The 20614-nt window shown below is 57.9% G+C and overlaps 1 protein-coding gene across 1 annotated transcript in view; it reads right to left on the bottom strand.

The window, feature by feature from the left end:
• REXO1 (RNA exonuclease 1 homolog) overlaps nt 1–14188 on the bottom strand; it is a 44413-nt gene extending 30225 nt beyond the window's left edge. The window contains 2 exon segments of the mRNA XM_051810575.1: nt 13889–13952; nt 13954–14188. Coding sequence (XP_051666535.1) covers nt 13889–13952; nt 13954–14070 — 181 coding nt within the window. The 5' untranslated portion in view covers nt 14071–14188.
• Between the last annotated feature and the right edge of the window lie 6426 nt (nt 14189–20614).

The raw sequence follows: 20614 nt of genomic DNA, 5'->3' as shown, positions 1-20614 counted from the left end.
CAGGTACATTAACAGCTGCTTCTTGACTCTGAACTGTTTTCAATTATCAGAGTGCCTCTGGATGCCAATATCCCAGAGGAGCCTTTTGTTCTTTCCTACAAGGATAGCAGTAAAACTGCCTTTCCAACATGGATATGCAGAAGAACCAAACAATAGGCAGAGAGATAAAAGACAGAACATAAAAATCCTCTCAGGTTTTTAAGAGGGATGACAGAATTTCTTGTAAGTCAGAAAGTGTTAAAGGAGCCGTTTCTCCCGTTCCCACAAGACTGAGGGCTTTGAGGGGGTTGTTTTGGGTTTTTTGGGGGTGGGTTTGGGTTTTTCTGAGAGAGGATCCACACATGCACAGCTTCCTTTGGCAACAAGAACCTGTCTAGCAGTTGGTAGAACCGGCCCCTGAGGAAGCAGAGTAAGAGAGGTTAAAACAAAGGCAGTGGTTTCAGAAAATACTTTTTACCCCCTTGGGTTTGCCAAGTTTCTTTCCAAAGCAATTAGCTCCTGATTGAACAGGGACTCTGGGCAATCACAGTGTGATGCCCCCGCCTTCTGAGGGACTGCCAGAGCCGTGCTCAGAGCCAGGAACGTGGGGAAGGAGGAACAAGGGGGTATTTCTACAGCCAGTTCCCCTCCAGCTGCTGCAAAGAGCTTTAGTGATGACACCAAGAGCATTTCCAAACCCAGTGTGTGTCCTTCCCCTTTCTGACACCCAGCACAGCTCACACATGGGAGGAGAGGGAGGGAGGAGGTGGCAAACCAGAGCAGTGGACACTGGACAGGCTGATTCCAGAGCCCTGTCAGAAACCAGGGAGAAATGAAGGTAACAAGGAAAAACCATGAGCAAACCCAGAGGCAAAGAGCAGCAGCATCAAGGTGAGTGTAGGTCCAGATTATCAGAATTATGAGGTATAAATACCAGCCTAAGGGTTGATAAGGAGCAGAGAGCCCTCCATACCCAACCCCTCATCTCTCACCACTCTGTGAAACATCAGCTCCATGGGGGCAGAGAAGACCAGCTGAGGAGTCAGCTATTACCCTCTGAATCAAGACTGAGACCTAAAATTGAGCACAGACATTTCAAGGGAACAGCTGAAAGCCTGGCAGTTTGTGCACAGCCGAGTATGAGGTGCCCTGTAAGGAGAGAACACAGAGTCTGCATCTAAAGCCTTGCCAAAATGAGACAGAAACAAACCCAAACTGCACAAAAGGCATCTTGTCCACGCAGAAAACCAAACTGTTTTAAATGTATCAGGATCAGGTAAAGCAGAAGACAACCCAAGCACAGAGCTGGTGTCTGAGCCTCTGCAGGACAAAACTAATGGCCCGTTTTGTGTGGAGGAGATGAAAACACACATTAGGAGCTCGGGACACGCAGCAGCTTTGAGATGGGCCAGCAAAGAGCTCTCGTGGAGGAGTGGAGGAGGCCTGATGGATCCCCCAGCACTGCTGATCAAAGGCTGCCTGGCCATGAAAGACTCTCTAAGTGGCTCCACGAAGCTCATCAGCACCGGCACCTCTGGCCACGGTGCATTTGCAGATAATGCAGGAGGGGGAGTTATTTATATAAACACAGAAACAGGGAGAGCCATCAAGCCTCCAAAGTCAGAGAAATCAACCTGCTGTCTCAAATCAGACCTGCCTAATTACACTCCCAGGAACCCAGGAGAGGGAAGGATCTCTCGGTGCCCAAGCCCAGACCCACCCACACATCCCCTTTGTACCACTGGGATCCCAGACTCAAAGGAGTCTGTTCACCTTTTGCTTTTATTCCTCTTCATTTCACTGATCTGGACACTCAGGATGTAAAGGGAGATTAAGTACAGGATGAACTGCACTGGGTTTGCTGCTGTGATGGGTGAGATGTTTGCAGTTCCTGCTGGAGCCAAAGGAGGGAGAGGCACCATATACTGAAATAATGCTTTTTGGAGGGATGTTTTACATGAACGTGTGCCAGGGGGGTTGGGATGGATCTCAGGGAAAGGTTCTTCCCCCACAGGGTGCTGGGGCACTGCCCAGGCTCCCCAGGGCAGTGGGCACGGCCCCAAGGCTGCCAGAGCTCCAGGAGCGTTTGGACAACGCTCTGAGGGACAGGGTGGGATTGTTGGGGTGTCTGGGCAGGGTCAGGGGTTGGACTGGATGATCCTTGTGGGCCCCTCCCAGCTCAGGAGATTCTGTGGGATTCTGTAAAAGAGAGTCCACACTGTCCTTTGGGAATCACGAGATAATGAGACCTGAGATGGCAGCTCTGACAGGACTGTGAGAACTGCCATCAGGGCACTCTGTAAGGTACAAACTATTTTAATAAATTAACGTACTTCAGACATACGAAACAACTCTCCTGAGACACACAGAGGTGAAGTTACCACCAACACTGCACAAAACAAGCCATTACCAATTTCCACAGGACCTCAGTGAAGGTTTTCTCTAACCCAGCACTACTTCAGAGCACATCAAACCGAGCTGTGCCCGAATCAGCCCCTTCAGCACAGAGAACGTGGAGCACAAAACAAGATTCTGCCCAAAACACAGGGCTGCCTGCACTTTTTCCTGGTTACTGCTGTGTTGGTTGTGGGACACAAGGCCTCAGTTCTGAGGTGGAGCTGGTTATTACAGAGCTTCTCTAATCCAGCAGCTCCTCCCTGGTCCTCCTAGTTTGGGCAACAGGCACGGGCAGTAAACAAAGCTGACATTAGGGAAGAATGGGAGGACAAGGTCAGCAGTGTGATGGTAAAACTTACTCTACAGTGAATCATTCTGGAGAAAAAGATGTCTCTTTTTTTTTTCCTCCAGCACCCACCACAACACATACCTGAGATGTTTTAAATACAGAAAAGCCACTGACCCTGCTGGTCAGTGCAAACCTGCAGGGCAGAATGTGGGACACAGAATCATGGAATGCTTTGGGTTGGAAGGGACCTTAAAGCTCATCTCATTCCACCCTCTGCCGTGGGCAGGGACACCTTCCACCAGCCCAGGTTGCTCCAAGCTCTATCCAACCTGGCTTTGGACATTCCCAGGGATGGAGCAGCCACAGCTGTTCTGGGCAACTGAGTGACAACCAACTACCTCCCTTCCAGACCTGACAGAGCTGCTGCTGCCAGGCAACAAGGTGGCAAAAATTAGAAACTTGCAAATTTACAGCAATTAGGAATTCAAAACAAAAGGCTTTGCTGGTCAAGCTGCAGAGGGACCAGCACAGGCCAAAAGACAGCAAACATTTCTTGACAATATTTTATGATGAGAAGGACATGGAGGGGCTGGAGCGTGTCCAGGGAAGGGAACGGAGCTGGGAAGGGGCTGGAGCAGCAGGAGCAGCTGAGGGAGCTGGGGGGGCTCAGCCTGGAGAAAAGGAGGCTCAGGGGGGACATTCTGGCTCTGCAACCCCCTGACAGGGAGCTGGGGGGGGGTCGGGCTCTGCTGCCAGGGAACAAGGGGCAGGATGAGAGGGAACAGACCCAAGTTGTACCAGGGGAGGTGTAGGTTGGATATTGGGGAAAATGTTTTCACAGAAAGGGTTGTAAAGCACTGGCACAGCTGCCCAGGGCAGTGGTGGAGTCACCACCCCTGGGAGTGTTCAAAAAACACGTGGGGGTGGCCCTGGGGGACAGGGGGCAGTGGTGGCTGTGGTGCTGCTGCTGGTTCACTGTTGGACTTGGTGACCTCAAGGGTCTTTTCCAGCCTGAAAGATTCTGTGATTCTGTGATTTTCAAGACCTGCCACTGCCAAAGTCACCCATTTCCCTGGATCACCTGCAGCTGGCAACAAAAGCTGCATTCATAGGGAGGTGGGGAAGGTAAAAGCTGTTTGGAGACTCTTTAGAGAGGTGGGGAAAAAAAAAAGGCATTTTTATTTCACGTCATCAGAAGAGCTTTGTTGGTTTAACAGCTCCCTGTGTTTACTGTGCCAGCACTCAGCAAATGGACAACCTCTGCAACTACACAAAAATTAGCACCACTGGAAAAGTATTTTATGCTTTTCATTTAATGTTTCACAGAAGAGACAGTGGTTCCTCCAGAACAAAATGTTTCAGAAAGGCTTTACCAGCAGGCTGAGTTCTGTTCCTCTTCAGAACTAAAGAGTGCAAAAGAACTGGCAGCTCTTGGCACAAAGCTCATTTGCCAGTACCCAAAGCAAATTTCCAACAATTAATTTAACAATAATATGCAACCACTTGGAAATAATTAATGCTGAGATTTAAAATAGTACATTTCAAGTAATTGTCCAGAGGAAATGGGTTAGGAGGGCAGGGAAGGGGAGTTAAGAGAAATGTTTCTTCAACTTTAAATATAACCTTTAGTCCTAAGAATTTGTTTTGCCCCTTCTTTCTCTTTTTAAGTAGTAAATTTAATTCTTAAAATTAAATATTACAAGCAGAGATAGCCCTGTGCTGATCAAGAGACATCAGGAAGCAAGGTTTGAACCCCACTCCTCAGATTTGTTACTCCAAGGGAGGTGTTTTAATGCCACAGCATCAAAGTACATCATGAACCTCTACAGTCATTTCTTTAGTGGAAAAAGGGACTCAAATGTGAGAAAAGAAAGGCTGAAAAAAGCTGCACAGTCATCTCTCACAGGGTATTTTTAACCCCGCTCTCAGGCAGGGTTGGTTTCTCCAGGTGCTGGTGCTGCCAACGGTGCCACCTGAGCCCGTGGGCTGAGCAGGGGCTTCCCAGAGGTGCCACAACCAGCACAGGGAGGGGGGGGTCCCACCAAGGGACAAGAGCAGCCAGACATCCCCCCTGTACCATCCACAGGCTGTTTGCTCAGCTCAGCCACCCCAGCCTCCTGCCAGGGGGGAATCATGGAATGATGGAATGGTTTGGGTTGGAAGGGACCTTAGAGATCATCCTGTTCCACCCCCTGCCATGGGCAGGGACACTTTCCACTAGCCCAGGTTGCTCCAAGCCCCGTCCAGCCTGGCCTTGGACACTTCCAGGGATGGGGCAGCCACAGCTGCTCTGGGAAACCTGTGCCAGGGCCTCCCCACCCTCACAGGGAACAATTCCTTCCCAATATCCCATCCAACCCTGCCCTCTGGCACTGGGAAGCCATTCCCCCTTGTCCTGACGCTCCAGGCCCTTGTCCCAAGTCCCTCTCCAGCTCTCCTGAGACACAGACCTGCCTGCCTGGGGTCATCCCAGCAGGGAACAGCTCCAGCTGGGCCGTGTCCTTCCCAAGCAACTCCACGGGAAACCCCTTCAGCAGGAGAATGTCAGGGCACATCCCACAGGGCAGCTCAGGCACCAACACACCAGGACACAGCACACACCTCCCCATTCTAGTCAAGAAAACACAACTTTGGGCAATTTTGCCTCTGGCACTGCCAGACAAATATCTAAAAGGTCCTCAAGCCACTGAACGTGGCAGCTTCACCCTGTGGCAGCTTCACCCTGTGCGTGGCTTCAGAGACATCCTGGAGGGCAGCTGGGACTGTCACTGCCTCCCACAGCCCCACCAGGGACATCCAAGGATGGAAAAGCCACCACAGGACAGTCTGGCCCACCCCAAACCACCATCTCCATCCCTCCATCCCCAGCACCGACAGTCCCACCCTCCGGTGGGAAACAGCGGCCGGCAAAGAACGTCGAGGCCTGTGACAAATGGAATGTTGTCCTAAAGGGAATCACTCCACTGGCACACTTCTCCCATGGCTTAGCAAAGAACTGGGAACCAGAACTGGTGCATCTGCCAGAGAGCAAAGGCTGGCACCCCAAATCCACCCCAACCCCATGGCTGGTCACACACAGGCACTGTTTGAAAATCCATGAGACATTCATCTGGATATTCAATGTTTGGATTCTTTGGAGATCTTTCCATTCCCCCTCTCATCCCAGCTTTAAAGTCATTCCTCAAAATACAAAAAAAGTTGATATTGTTGGGAAAAAAAAAAAAGAAATCGAGAGACTTGCTTTTTCTGTTTCTGAGAAAAAGACATGGAAACACTTCCACATTCCCTGTGTAACTGCTGGATAAAACTAAGGGTCTGCTCCAAAATCTGATTAGCAGAGCATTAGCAGAGCAAATCTTCTTTAAAAAGAAGGAGGAAAAAAAAGAAATATTTAAGTATTTCAAGTTATCTGGTGTCTTCTCTCTATTCAACTCCACCTTGAAAACTTACTTTGACCAGCACAGTCAAAAGCAGCTACACCCACCAGTGCTTTAATTTTCCAGCCTTTCTCTGGTGTGCTCAAGATAAGTTATCTGCTTAACACCTGTCTTGTTTCTTTAGCTATTTCAGGGGGAAAAAAACCCTAAAGAACAACTATTTCAATACTATTTCAACTGGACACCTTGAAATACAAAGTCAAAAGTTAAAGAAAAGTACCTTTCAAGCTGTATTACATTTAAAAAAAAAACAACCTTCAGCTGTGCTTTATGAAGGGTTAAAAGGAAAACTTAAGCTGGTTTTGAAACCTGTCTGGCTTTGCACAACCCAAAAGCCGGAATTAAAACTTTGCAGCTCCTTTAGGACCGGGACACCTGCAACTGCCCAGCGATGCCAACACCCTCAGCACGATCCCCTCTGCAGTAAAAGCCCGAGATCCGCAGGGAAATGAAAACCCTCGTGCAACCAAATCCCCCCAGGGCGAGCTGAGCTGCCGGCACAGTCCATCCCTTCCAGAGGCAGCAGCCTGAGGACCCCGGGCCGTTCAATGAACGGCACCACGTGAAAGCCCCCCGGGAGCAGCAGCTCCTCCAGCCGCGCCCCCCGAAACACGAGTTCCCTGGGCCAAGAACGCCGGGAAGAGTTACCTGAGCTCCCCGCGGTCAACAAACACTGCAGGTATTTGTTCATGCCGGCCCTGCCCGGTGCCGCCGAGACACCCCGGCCAGGGCTGGAGGCTCCCCACGCTGCCCGGGTGCTGACACTGCACCTCGTGGGGAGACTGGGGCAGGCCCCGCCGGCCGAGTCCCGCCTTCGCCCTCCCTCCCTGCCGGCCCGCTCGGGCTCTGAGCGCCTGCGGGGCCTTCCTGACCGGGTTCCTGTTCCCCAGAGCTGCCCCCATCACCCGGGGGAGTCCCTGGCCTGCCCTCCCCGCTCCCCGGCCGCACACACGTGGCTCTGGGCTCGGGGTGGGCCCCGCGAGTGGTTCCCCGACATCCATCCCCCCATCCCAACACCCCCATCCCGGCACCCCGGGCACCCCCAACACCCCGGGCCGTGCCAGCAGGGCAGGGGCTGCGGGACAGGGGGCTGCGGGACAGGGGGCTGCGGGACAGGGGGCTGCGGGGCAGGGGACTGCGGGGCAGGGGACTGCGGGGCAGGGGACTGCGGGGCAGGGGCTGCGGGACAGGGGGCTGCGGGGCAGGGGACTGCGGGGCAGGGGCTGCGGGGCAGGACTGCGGGACAGGGGACTGCGGGGCAGGACTGCGGGACAGGGGGCTGCGGGGCAGGGGCTGCGGGGCAGGGGGCTGCGGGGCAGGGGGCTGCGGGGCAGGGGACTGCGGGGCAGGGGACTGCGGGGCAGGGGCTGCAGGGCAGGGGGCTGCGGGGCAGGGGCTGCGGGACAGGGGGCTGCGGGGCAGGGGACTGCGGGGCAGGGGCTGCGGGGCAGGACTGCGGGACAGGGGACTGCGGGGCAGGACTGCGGGACAGGGGGCTGCGGGGCAGGGGCTGCGGGGCAGGGGGCTGCGGGGCAGGGGGCTGCGGGGCAGGGACTGCGGGGCAGGGGCTGCAGGGCAGGACTGCGGGGCAGGGGTTGCGGGGCAGGGACTGCGGGGCAGGGGTTGCGGGGCAGGGGCTGCGGGGCAGGGACACGGCCCGGCCGTGCCTGTCAGCGCCTGCCCAAAGCCCGCCCTGGCGCCGCCAGCCTCGCCCAGCGCCGGAACGTGGGCTGGGAAAGCCTGGATTAGGGAATCGTGCTTCCCATCAGCACAGCGTGGCAGGGCTTGGCTGGAGATTAAAAAAAAAAACCAACAGAGGAAGTGTTCAAAGGATATTCCACAGTGGAGAGAGATCCTGTGGGAGTGGACGAAGGGCTCCTGTGGGAGCTCCCCAGCACGGGCACAGCTCCGGTGCCCCAGCACCGGGCAGGGGCTGCACCTCCAGCCTCCAAACCCCGCTGGTTTGAGGGAGATTTGCTCCCACCTCCTGCTTTTCAACTGGAGCAAGGAAGTGCCACGTGGGGAGACTCTGACCTGGGGCTCAACCTCCCCACAGCCACAGAAAGAGCAAAAACCCAAGTGTCCTGTCAGCCCAGCCCGAAATCCCGGCATATCACCCAGCTACCCCTGCCCACCCACGGGAATCTGCTGGGACACTTCAGTGACCACAAATCCCAAACTGCTGGGGAGCCACGGCGTGAAAAGACACGTCCTGACCTTACCACCAACTGGTTTTTCAGTCTTCATTTCAAAACTTCAGTTAAAAATAAAATGCACTGGTGACACTTTGGTAATTACTGTCCTAAACACAAAGGTGGGGGGAAAAAGCAGAATTAATGCCCCCATGCAGAGCTCATGGGGTGGAGGACCCCATGAACCCCCTCTTTCCTCTCTCAGGGGTGACACCGAAGGCAGTTCATGCGTTTCCATTTCTCCTCAGTGTCCCTGTAGCAAATACAGTAATAAAAGCTCTTTCCTGAGCTGATCTTGCACAACAGGGAGGAAAATGCATCTGGAAAGACCCTTTTTGTCATCCCTTCTACATGCAGAATGGAGCTGCACTGCAGATGGCAGTCAGAGAAGGGCAATCCCAGATTGAGCTGAGGCTGCTCCCACCAAACCCAGCAGAGCCCCTCAGGAAAGTGCTGTGTGAGGAACCCAACAATGGCCCTGATCCCACAGACACACATGGGTCGGGGGGGATTACAGTTGGGGTTTAACATTTAAAGAGCCTCTTTACTTTTCACCAAGCACCACAGAATCCTGAGCTGGGAGGGACCCACGAGGATCATCCAGTGCAACCCCTGCCCTGCACAGACACCCCAACAATCCCACCCTGTCCCTCAGAGCGTTGTCCAAACCCTCCTGGAGCTCTGGCAGCCTTGGGGCCGTGCCCACTGCCCTGGGGAGCCTGGGCAGTGCCCCAGCACCCTCCGGGGGATCCTCACACTCCCAGCCATCCCAGGGCACTGCTCTCTGGCAGCAGGGAGAGCTGCAGTGCCTCCCCTGAACCACAGACAGGATCCACAGTTCCGCCTGGGGGGATAAACCCAAGGATTTCTCCACACTTCCCCCCAGCCCAGCAGCTGCAGCAGCTCGGGCTGGAAAGCTCCCAGAGCTGCACAGCTCTGTCCCTGCACCACACCAACCCAGCCACACACCTTCCAACCACGGCAGCCAACCTGCAGGGCCCTGTCCAGCCAAACAGAAAATCCACACAGCAACAAAAACACTCCCCGAGCTTTGCACCATGGCAGGAAACTGCGGGGCAGCTCAGGAACCCCAGAGCAGAGCAAAGCACTGAGGGGCTGAAAGCCTGGCTCTTCCCAGCTCCCAGGAACACAAGGATCGGGACCCAGGGAAGGGCTGGAGCTGTGCCAGGGGGGTTGGGATGGATCTCAGGGAAAGGTTCTTCCCCCACAGGGTGCTGGGGCACTGCCCAGGCTCCCCAGGGCAGTGGGCACGGCCCCAAGGCTGCCAGAGCTCCAGGAGCGTTTGGACAACGCTCTGAGGGACAGGGGGGGATTGTTGGGGTGTCTGTGCAGGGCAGGGGTTGGACTGGATGATCCTTGTGGGTGCCTCCCAGCTCTGGACATTCCAGGGTTCCAGGATCAGAGCAGGCAAAAGAACTCAGAGCTCTAGGTCAGGACAAAAGTTTCTGCTCTGGGTTCAGACACATCCACCCCAAACACCTTCCTGACAGCCCTGAAACCCAGCAAACCAAAGAGCTGCTTTCCTTAAGATATTTATGAAGAGCTGTATTATGCCTCTTTTATAAGTCTTTCAGCACACTCAGGACCCAGACTTTAAAGAGAGACCTATTTTTCCCCTCTACAGCTCTTGAAAAGACGCTTTTAGGACTGAAGGCAGTTCTTCCCTCCTCCTTACACCGCTCGCTTTCAAAGCACTTCACACACATTCAATAATCTTTTCATCCTGCTCTGAAGCAGGTGGGTTTTAGTCGTCTCACAGATGGAAAAAGCACTTCAGCCAAGTCAGGATTAGAATTTGCAACCTCCAGGTTCCCAGCCCTGCACAGAAAATTCCCCACCAGCACAAGCTCCAGCCCCTTCCTCAGTGCTCAGCCAGCCTGGGATCTCCACGAGCCTCCAGGGAGCCACATTCTGTGACCACACAGGCAGTAAAACAAGGGAAGAGACTTCCCATGCCAAGTATCCCACATTTCAGACCCCAGTTCACACGTGCCCTACAGACCAGACACATCTCAACAGCTCCCTCCTCACTCCACACCTTTGTCCTGACTGAGCTGCCCCCAGAAAGGAAGGAAAGGGAATGTCTGACACATCCAGAGGGCAGCAGACAGGTAAAACCCAGTCCTCCTGCTCCTGAATGGGCATGGAGGCCTCTTCTCCCAGTGCCTGGGAGCACACAAGCACTGTATGAAAAATATGGATCACCTATTAGGAACACCTGAACTCTTCATGCCTTGGGAAGTCTGGAATGGTGAGGGTGGGACAAAAGAAAGGGGGAACGGTGCTACATCCCCCTAATTCCTCTTTTCACATCCTCTCTGCTCCATCTGGCCCGTGCCCACACCCTCCTCCCTCCACAACCTGCCAAGGCCAGCTCCACTCTCACTTTTCAAAAGCTCCTTTCAACCCTCCAAAGCTGTACCAGGAGTTTTGGGGTTCCTGCCAGTCCTCCAGTGATCCTCACACATCAAAGCCAGCCCCAGCCTGGAATCAATATGCTTAGCAGGCTGCTCCCTTAGATGTTATCCTTTTTTTCTAGCCACTATCCCAGAAAACACAGATCTGAGCTGCAGCTCTTGGTGTAGAGACCCACCTGCTTTGGCAAAAAAATGATGCTTTTAAAGCTTATTTATTGAGTGCTGTGATTAAATGGGTCAAACCTGCCCAAGTGCTACTTCAAAACCAGACAGGCAGTTCCCCTGGCAGGGAGCAAGTCCTGCTGGATGGGGAACCTGCTCCCAGAAGATGGTTGCCTGGTTCTGGCTGGACTACTACACCCTCTAGTGTAAATCCTACAGATCCTGCCAGGCACCAGGAGCTTCAGGCAGGCAGGGAAATGACAGGAGCACCTCAACCTGAATCCTGCTGGGGAAGCTGAGCCAAGCACTGCCTACAGAGCAACTGCCAAGGTGTGTCCTCTGCTCCTACAGGAATCGGGAACCTTCCATGACCTGCTGGAGTCCACTCTAAAATCCAGGGATTGCAGCAGGTCCATTGCTCATCTCCCATTTCTCAACTGCAATCACGGAATCCTGGAATGGTCTGGGTTGGAAAGGACCTTAGAGAGCATCTCATCCCACCCCCTGCCATGGACAGGGACACCTCCCACTAGCCCAGGGTGCTCCAAGCCCTGTCCAACCTGGCCTTGGACACTTCCAGGGATCCAGGGGCAGCCACAGCTTCTCTGGGAAACCTGGGACAGGCCCTCACCATCCTCAACAATTCCTTCCCAATATCCCATCTATCCCTGCCCTCTGGCACTGGGAAGCCATTCCCCTTGTCCTGTCCCTCCATCCCTTGTCCCCAGTCCCTCTCCAGCTCTCCTGGAGCCCCTTTAGGCCCTGCAAGGGGCTCTCAGCTCTCCCTGGAGCCTTCTCTCCTCCAGGTGAACCCCCCCAGCTCTCCCAGCCTGGCTCCAGAGCAGAGGGGCTCCAGCCCTTGGAGCATCTCCGGGGTCTCCTCTGGACTCTCTCCAGCAGCTCCACGTCCCTGTGCTGTTGTTCCCCAGGGCTGGAGGCAGCTCTGCAGGGGGGAGTCAACACAGAACCAACATTAAAAAATGGCTGGAGCCCAACCCTGAGCTGAGACAGAAGGGACAGATCCCTGTTCCAACAGCCATGCCGTGCACGAGATGCCAAGGCTTTGGGAAGAGGCAGGAACAGGCTGAGTGCAGCGAGGCAGGGGCTGGGATCCTTGGGATCCAGCTCCTTTCACAGGTGGCAGAAACCAGGCCCACGCTACAGCTTTTGTCTGTCACAAGCCAGAGCTGCTCCAAGGGCTGCAGCAGAGTGGATGAGGTTGGATGTCAGGAAAAATTTCTAACTGGAAAAGGTTGATAAGCACTGGCAGAGGCTGCCCAGGGCAGGGGTGGAGTCACCATCCCTTGGAGTGTTCACAGGACGTGTGGATGTGGCACTTCAGGGCGTGGGTTAGTGGTGGCCGTGGTGGAGGTGCTGCACTGACAGCTGCACTGGATCTTGGAGGTCTTTTCCAACCCTTATGATTCCAAGGAAACCACCCTCACTCCCCAGCACTCAGGCTGCTTCTCCTGGCTCTGACATAACCAGGCCAGGCCTAGCAAGACATTGGGGTGATTTTTCTTGCCCTCCACACTCAGCTCTTACCCCAGCACTTCCAGGAGCCACACACACTTTCCAGGGGCACCAGGAGGTTTCACTGAAAACCCGTTTTCACTTCCCCATCTCCACACCCAAACCCAGCCCCAGCTGTTCCCAAGCACCCAGCACAGACTAAAATGAGCCACTCTGGTTCCAAAGCTGACACTCCACAGATATTTAAAGACACACAGGAATAGCACACTGCAAGATAATTATGATATCATCTAAAGGACCATCCTAAAGGGTTCCAGGGAGCTTTTGAAATTCAAAAGAACACTGAAATAGGCAAAACCCTTTGTCTTTCTGATGTGTTACCTGCCTGCAACAGCACTTTTATGCTTCTTTTATTTTAAACTAAACTAGTGGTGGTGCTGAGTTGATCTGGTAACCAGGAGACACAGAAAATTAATCCTTTTCCAAACTCGTGAGCAACCCAAAGAGCACCCAAAAACCCACAAGTTGGGCTTCATTTTGGCAATTTCTGCTTCAGGTTTTAGAGAAAACCGACAGAAATAACAAAGCTTTAACAAAAAGAAAGCCAGCAGGGATCTTCTGGGGAGAAGAAGGCAGGTTTTCCCTCTGAATAAATCAGCAGAGCAGCAAATAATGGGTGTAAGGAGAATGACAGGAGCTGCTGGGAGAAGGCAGAACAATAACTCACTATTGATCCTTGTGAGGCCCTTCCAACCCAGGACAGTCTGTGATTCCCTGATTCACTGGGGGGGTTGTGCCAAGCTGCCTTTGGGGAGCCTGGCAGTGCCCCGTGCCTCCCCCAAACCCCTCAGAGCGGGGTCTGGCTCAGCACAGCCCCCAGGACAGCCCAGCGCGGGACCTCCTCCCTGCACCGGTCAGGACACGGGCACCTCCAGCTCCTCCTGCAGGGATCTAACGGGAGCTGGAGCTGTCAGCACGTTTGGAATTCGGCCCTGACACCTCAGCGCCGAGCGCCCGGAGCGACAAAGAACGGGCTGAGGGCAGCGCGGAGCTCCGGCAGCTCCCGCAGCCGCGCCAGGGACTCGTCCCAGGCCCCGGGACACCCTGGAAAGCTGCTCCATACCGCCCTTTGTGCCACGGGAATAGTGGGAGAGACACCTACTCCAGCCCTTCCTTGGAGGGAACAGGAGATGACAGCGCAGGGCTGAGCACAGGCGGGGGGTCCCATCTGCCCCGCCGGGTGATGCCCCCAGAGCCCACCGGGCTGCGGGGAAACACCCGGTCCGGGGGCACCGGGGGCGTTCAGGGGAGGGGGCGGCGGATCCAGGCCCTGGTGGGTGGCAGGAGAGAGGAGGAGAGCCGGCACGGGCCTGCCCTTGCAGGGGGAGAACAGCGGGGACCGGGATGGGGCTGGGGGGCCGGACCGGGCTGGGGGGCGAGGGGGAAACCGGGAAGGGGCGGCAGGACCCGGGAGAGCCACAGCTCGAGGAAGGGCAGGACGGGGCCGGGGGAAGGGGGTACCTGCGCCGTGTCCGAGCGGGATCCCCGCGCCGGGGTCTCCGGAGGGCCCGCGGGGCGCGGGGGGGCACCGGGGGGTGCCGAAAGTGGCAGTAGGGCCTGCGGCACCCCCCGCCCGACCCCGGCCCGCCGGCGCTGAGGAACGGGCAGTCGATGCCGCGGAAGTAGCCGGTGGACCTGAGCATGCCGCCGGCGGGGCGCGGGGGCCGGGCGGGGCCGGGCGGGCGGAGGGGCCGCGGGCGGGCCCGGGACGCGCTCCCGCCTCACACGGCCGGGACCGGCCCCGCCGCCATCTTGGGAGCGCCGGAGCCGCGCCGAGGACCCCGCGAAGCCACTGCCCGCACAGGGCTGCCCGCGGCGCGCCTGAGCCCAGACCGCGGGACGGGACAGCGGGGCCGGCACCGGGCCCGGAGCGTCCGAGCGGGAAGGGACACGCCGGGATCATCCAGTGCAACCCTGTCCCTGCACAGACACCCCAACAATCCCACCCTGTCCCTCAGAGCGTTGTCCAAACGCTCCTGGAGCTCTGGCAGCCTTGGGGCCGTGCCCACTGCCCTGGGGAGCCTGGGCAGTGCCCCAGCACCCTGTGGGGGAAGAACCTTTCCCTGAGATCCATCCCAACCCCCTGGCACAGCTCCAGCCCTTCCCTGGGTCCCGATCCTTGTGTTCCTGGGAGCTGGGAAGAGCCAGGCTTTCAGCCCCTCAGTGCTCTGCTCTGCTCTGGGGTTCCTGAGCTGCCCCGCAGTTTCCTGCCGTGGTGCAAAGCTCGGGGAGTGTTTTTGTTGCTGTGTGGATTTTCTGTTTGGCTGGACAGGGCCCTGCAGGTTGGCTGCCGTGGTTGGAAGGTGTGTGGCTGGGTTGGGGTGGTGCAGGGACAGAGCTGTGCAGCTCTGGGAGGTTTCCAGCCTGAGCTGCTGCAGCTGCTGGGCTGGGGGCAAGTGTGGAGAAATCCTTGGGTTTATCCCCCCAGGCAGAACTGTGGATCCTGTCTGTGGTTCAGGGGAGGCACTTCAGCTCTCCCTGCTGCCAGAGAGCAGTGCCCTGGGATGGCTGGGAGTGTGAGGATCCCCCAGAGGGTGCTGGGGCACTGCCCAGGCTCCCCAGGGCAGTGGGCACGGCCCCAAGGCTGCCAGAGCTCCAGGAGGGTTTGGACAACGCTCTGAGGGACAGGGTGGGATTGTTGGGGTGTCCTGGGCAGGGCCAGGGGTTGGACTGGATGATCCTTGTGGGTCCCTTCCCACTCAGGAGATTCTGTGGTTCTCTAATCCAGGCTCAGCCAGGTTTGGCCCGTCCCTGGACCCGCTGCCCCGGGCTGAGGAGCCCAGGCCGACACAGGGGATGGCAGCACAGCCCCGTCCTGCTGCAGGCAGAGGGACATCCTGGGTTCCTTGCTCTCTGGCCCTCCGGCTCAGCACTGCCCAGCAGGGACCACCACAGACCGCTGGCCCAGCAGGGACCACCACCCCAGCATGGACAAATGTCCCCAGCACGGACCACAGCCTGAGCTCTGCCGTGGGCCACCACCCTCAGCATGGACCAACACGAACCAACCCCCTCAGCATGGAGCAGCATGGACCACCACAAACCACAGCCCCAGCATGTCCCAGTATCCCCAGCATGGACCATCACTGCCCCCAGCGTGGACCACCATGGCCCACCACCCCACACCCAGCCTGCTGCCCCAGCACAGCCCCTCGGCCTCCAGGACAGCAGCAGGACACGGGACAGGTTTGGGCAGGTGGCCCTGAGCCCAAATAACACCCCTGAGGCCACCCCCAGACCTGGCTGCACACCCCCCATGGGGGCCCAGCCCCTCCTGCCCGGGGGTGTCACCACACCCCGACTGACCAGGGGGACACTGAGGGGGTGACAGAGGTTTGTCTGAGCTGAGCAGGGACTCCGAGCTGATCCCGGAGGGAATCAACCATGTGAGGGGCATCTGCAAACCCTGGGAATCACCTGGTGCTGCCCCTGCCTTGCAGTCCCCACCTTCAGCAGGTTTTGGGATGACAGCAAGGACCAAGCCCTCCAAGGAGAAATCCCATGGGGTGGAGCCGGACAGCCCGGCCCAGGGGGAAGGGATGATCCAGGAGGAGGCTCCTGGCTTGTGCAAGGAGAGGTGGGAAGCTCCAGGGCAGTGCCAGGAGAGCTGGATGATGCAGAGGGAGGTGCACAAGGAGGAGCCAGTCCCCCAGGGAAGGACGAGGGAAAGGTGGCAAAAGTCATATTTCACAGCAGTCTTGGGTGGGGGAAAAAAACACTTTAGTTTCCAAATTTGGCACGTGCTGCTGCCTCCTCCCTGCCCATGGTGTCCCAGCAGAGTCCAGGAGTGGAGGGTGTCAGCAGAGCAACCCACCACTGATGCCCCAGCAGCTGCTGACCCCAAGAAAACCGAATAATCCATAGAAACCTTCTAAAAAGCAGGAAACCCCAGGAGATGAGCTGCCTTCCCTCTGGCAGAAACGTGGCCCAGGCACAAGGTGCTTTACAGGTTCTGGGGAAGGGCTGTGCTGAGACCCCTCATACCCTGCCAGCCCCCTCCTCCCCCCAGAGCAAGCTCATCTTTCCCCCAGAAAAAGAAAGCATTTTTATTTTTATGATGTAGATAAATCTATTTTCCAGAATTTCAGCTGTCATTAGAAAGGACTTGAGAAAGACACACACACAGAGGCACAGAGGGTGTTTCCCTCCCTTTTAATTCTCACCCCGTGCTCCCTCGAGTCACCAACTGCCAGAAATAAAATAAAATGAAATAAATAATAAAATGAAATGAAATTAAAATCTTCATTTCCGCCCAGACCTGGAGGACCCAATGTGGAAAACCTGCCCAACATTGATCCAGGCTGATCTGGGCTGTGCCTTTGCCTGCCCACCCGGGAAGGGGCAGCTTGGTTAACTGGGATTCCCACTCAGCTCCCAGTCAGCAGCACTGGGAAAGGCCCCTGTGCACCCCGAGGCAGCTCCTCTGAGAGCAGGGACCCCCAAACCCACCCCTCCTGCTGGATCCAAGCCCATCTCCCCCAGTCCCACAGGAGTCCCCCCATCCCTGCTAAGACCCCTCTGCAGCCTCCTCAGCTGACAAGGTGCTCCCCAAAACTGAGCTCATCCCCCCCCACTCCTGACCCCTCTCAGAGGAACGAGGGGTTCCCCACCCACGCTGCCCCTCCTGGGCTCACATCCCCCACTCCAGGAGGGGAACAGGGGTGGGACACGTGGCAGGGCTGTCACAGCACCCTGGGTCACCCTGTGGGACGAGGGGCAGCCCCTGGGGACACAGTTTTGGGTCACCCTGTGGGACGAGGGACAGCCCGTGGGGACACAGTTTTGGGTCACCCTGTGGGACGAGGGACAGCCCGTGGGGACACAGTTTTGTCCCTTTCCCCCCTGGGAGAGCCAGGCAGGGGGATGTCACTGCTGGGCCACCCCCATGAGAGCTGCTGGGTGACAAAGGGGGCCTGTCCCCAGTGCCAGGGAGGCATCACTCTGGTGCTGCTGCTGGGTGACAAAGGGGACACCCTCCCGGGGCTGGGGTGACCCCACACCTTGCTGGGCACCCCCCACACCCCCAGGATCCAACCCAGGAATGTGGCTCCAGGGCTGCCCCGGGGGATGCTCCTGGTTCACCCCCCGGAGCAGGATCCACCCCTGGCTCTCCCCAGAACCTCATCCCCACCCTCCTGCTCCCCCAGAACCTCATCCCCACCCTCCTGCTCCCCCACAGCCGAGCCCTGGGTTGAGTTTTCTGGGGAAAATGAGACTAAAAATGGTGGAACCCAGCCAGAGATGCTCCTGTGAGAGGAGCCTCCCCCCGCAGCCCCCACTCCCTCTCCTCATCCTGAGGCACCATCTCCGAGCACCCCGGGGGGGTTTCTGCTCCCTGGGAGGGGGGAGGTCACAGGTTTTCTCTGCATCCACATGGGAAGTTTTCCACTGTCCCAGCACGGCCCCCAAGCGAGGTGCCAGGTGGGGGTTGGGAAGCTGGAGAAGGGAGCAGGGAGGTGGGAGAACAGGGGCACCCCCCAAGCTGCCAGAACCTCCTCCCAGGGGGCCGTGTCCTCGCGGGGCTGGGCTGGTTGAGGAGGTGACACCACTCCTGGAACCCCATCCTGGCACCACCCAACGTGTGACCCACCCTGGCCCACATGGGAGACTCCCCCCCAGCCAGGGGACACCCCACAGTCCCATCCCCATCCTGGGGCATCCCCCCCTGCCCAGCCCCAGCCCACGGGAATGTCCCAGCTCCTCAGGGGGACCCTCCAGCCCCACGGGGTTCTCCTGGTACCCCAAGGGGATGCCTTTCCCCACCAAGGGGGTGCTCTGGCCCCCAAGGGGACACTTCAGCCCCCCAGGGTGCTTTGACCTCCCAAGGGGGCACTCCAGTCCCTCAGGGTGCTCCTCATGTCCCAAAGGGATGATCTGGCCCCCAAGGGGGACACTCCAGCCCCCCAGGATGCTCCTGGGATCCCAAAGGGATGCTCTGGCCCCTGCAAGGAGATGCTTTTCCCCCACTAAGGGAATGGTCCCAGCCACCCAAAGGGATGCTCTGGCCCCCCCGGGGACACTCCAGCCCCCCAGGGTGTTTCTGGCACCCCAAGGGGATGTTTTTCCCCACCAAGGGGATGTCCCCAGCCCCCCAGAGTGCTCCTGGTATCCCAGGGGGACGCTGCAGCCCCTCAGGGCACTCCCAGCCCCCCAGGACTGGTGTCCCATCCCGTCTGGGTGGTCCCAGCTGCTGCTCCAGGCTCTGTCACCGCAGGGCTGTGGCTCCCGTGGGCCTCCCTTGGCCGTCCCAGCCTCCAGGATGGCTCAGGCATAGGATGACAAAGGGAAGCTCACAGGGGGCAGGGGCTGCGGCCCCACACGCCGAGGGGCTCCTGCGGGTGGAGGAGAGACATGAGGGGAAGGCAGGACAGAAGAGCCCAGGGAGCTGCAGGATCCCAAGGAACTAACTGAGGGATCCTGAGGAGCTGGGGGGTCCCAGGGGAATGTGGGACCCCAGGGGAATGTGGGACCCCAGGGAGCTGGGGGATTGCAGGGATCTGCAGAATCCCAGGGAGCTGGGGGATCCCAGGAGAGTGTGGGGATCCCAGGGAATTGGGGGATCATCCAAGGGGAGCCGGGGATCCCCAACCTGCCCCACATTTCCAGGGGGTGAAAACCCACCCATAAGTGTCCCCAGTGTGACCCCACCAGCCCTGGGGACCCCCAGCCCCTGGGGGAGGGGGAGGTGCCAGTGGGGCCACAGCCCAGCAGGGACTGGGGGGGTCTGTGTGTGCCAACCCCGGGGGTGAGGGGCACCAGAGGGGGTGTGTGTGCACGTGTGTGTGTGTGTCTGTACATGTGTGTGTCTGTACACATGTGTGTCTGTACACGTGTGTGATGTGAATGCACATGCACGTGTGTGTGTGTGTCTGTGTCTGTGTGTCTGTGTGTCTGTGTGTCTGTGTCTGTGTGTCTGTGTCTGTGTGTCTGTGTGTCTGTGTCTGTGTCTGTGTGTCTGTGTGTCTGTGTGTCTGTGTCTGTGTCTGTGTGTCTGCAGGCTCACACACGTGTGTGCACACATGTTGGGGGGGGTGTGCACATGTGTGTGGGTGCACAGCACAGAGCTGGGGGGGTCCATCCCGGGGGTGCCCTCTCAGTCCCAGGCTCCCTTCCTGGGACCCAACCCAGCCCAGGGACCCCCAGGGACCCCTGCCACCACCCCTGTCCCCTCCCAGCCAGAAGTGCAGGGTTGGGTGTCCCCCAGGGTGGTGGATGTCCCCCCAAGGTGTTGGGTGTCCCCCCAAGGTGTTGGGTGTCCCCCCAGGGTCATGGGTGTCTCCCCAAGGTGTTGGGTGTCTCCTCAGAGTGGTGGGTGCCCCCCCAGGGTCATGGGTGCCCCTGCCCCCCGTGCCCCCTCCCCGTGCCGCGATGCCCCCTCCGTCTCTCACCAGGGAGGTGCCGCCGGTGTCGGGGTCTCTGCTGCTCGAGGAGAGGGGACACAGATTCTGCTCCCCCAGCTCTGCCACCATCCCTGTCCCCGCCGTCCCTGCTGTCCCCAGGCCTCTGCCTCACTGACCAGGCAGGGCAGAGCCAGGGGCTCCCCTCTCCTTGTCCTTTCCCGTCCCCTTCCCTCCACCCCCACCTCTCCCTGGCATCCCTCTGGCGCCCTCCCCTCTCCCAGCCCGACCACCGATGGGATCCTTCCCCTCTGCCCTTTTATACCGTCTTTGTTCATATGACAAGCACGTGGAAAACCAGAGCAGAGCTCGGAAAAAAGCTCCTTAAGACGCTTTAATTCAGTTTCCTGGATCCCATGACTGAGCTCGGCCTCTGAACGGGGTCTCATGACTGTAACACGCAGGCCCCGGCCATCAAAAGCCTCATTTATGCCCCAAAAGAGACTTAAACCCCTCTTGGCTGGTCACCCACTGTCCCTCACACCTGGCCTGGGCCCCCGGGCCCCCCTGGCTGGGGGCTTCAAACTGCCCTGGGTGACACCTGCCCTGACCCTGCTCCGCCCAGGAGGGACTCTGGGGTCACTCGAGGCCTGGCTCTGCCCTTCCCCTCCAAGGAAAGGACCCTGCAAAGTCCCCTCCAGGCACCAGCCCCATCCAAAACTTCCCCAACTCAGCCCCCTTCCTGCCCTCCAACCACAGCACCAGCGCAGGGGACAGAAGTGCCATCCCAGAGGGGACAGAAGTGCTGCCCTGGTGGGGATAGAAATGCCATCTCAGTGGGAACAGAAGT

The sequence above is a fragment of the Manacus candei genome, unplaced genomic scaffold (genome assembly GCF_025592945.1).
Source record: "Manacus candei isolate 608988 ecotype Guabito, Panama unplaced genomic scaffold, ASM2559294v1 h1tg000078l, whole genome shotgun sequence".
Classification (NCBI taxonomy): Eukaryota; Metazoa; Chordata; class Aves; order Passeriformes; family Pipridae; genus Manacus; species Manacus candei.
The sequence above is the reverse complement of the archived record's forward strand: the minus strand, read 5'-3'. Positions and strand labels throughout refer to the sequence as shown.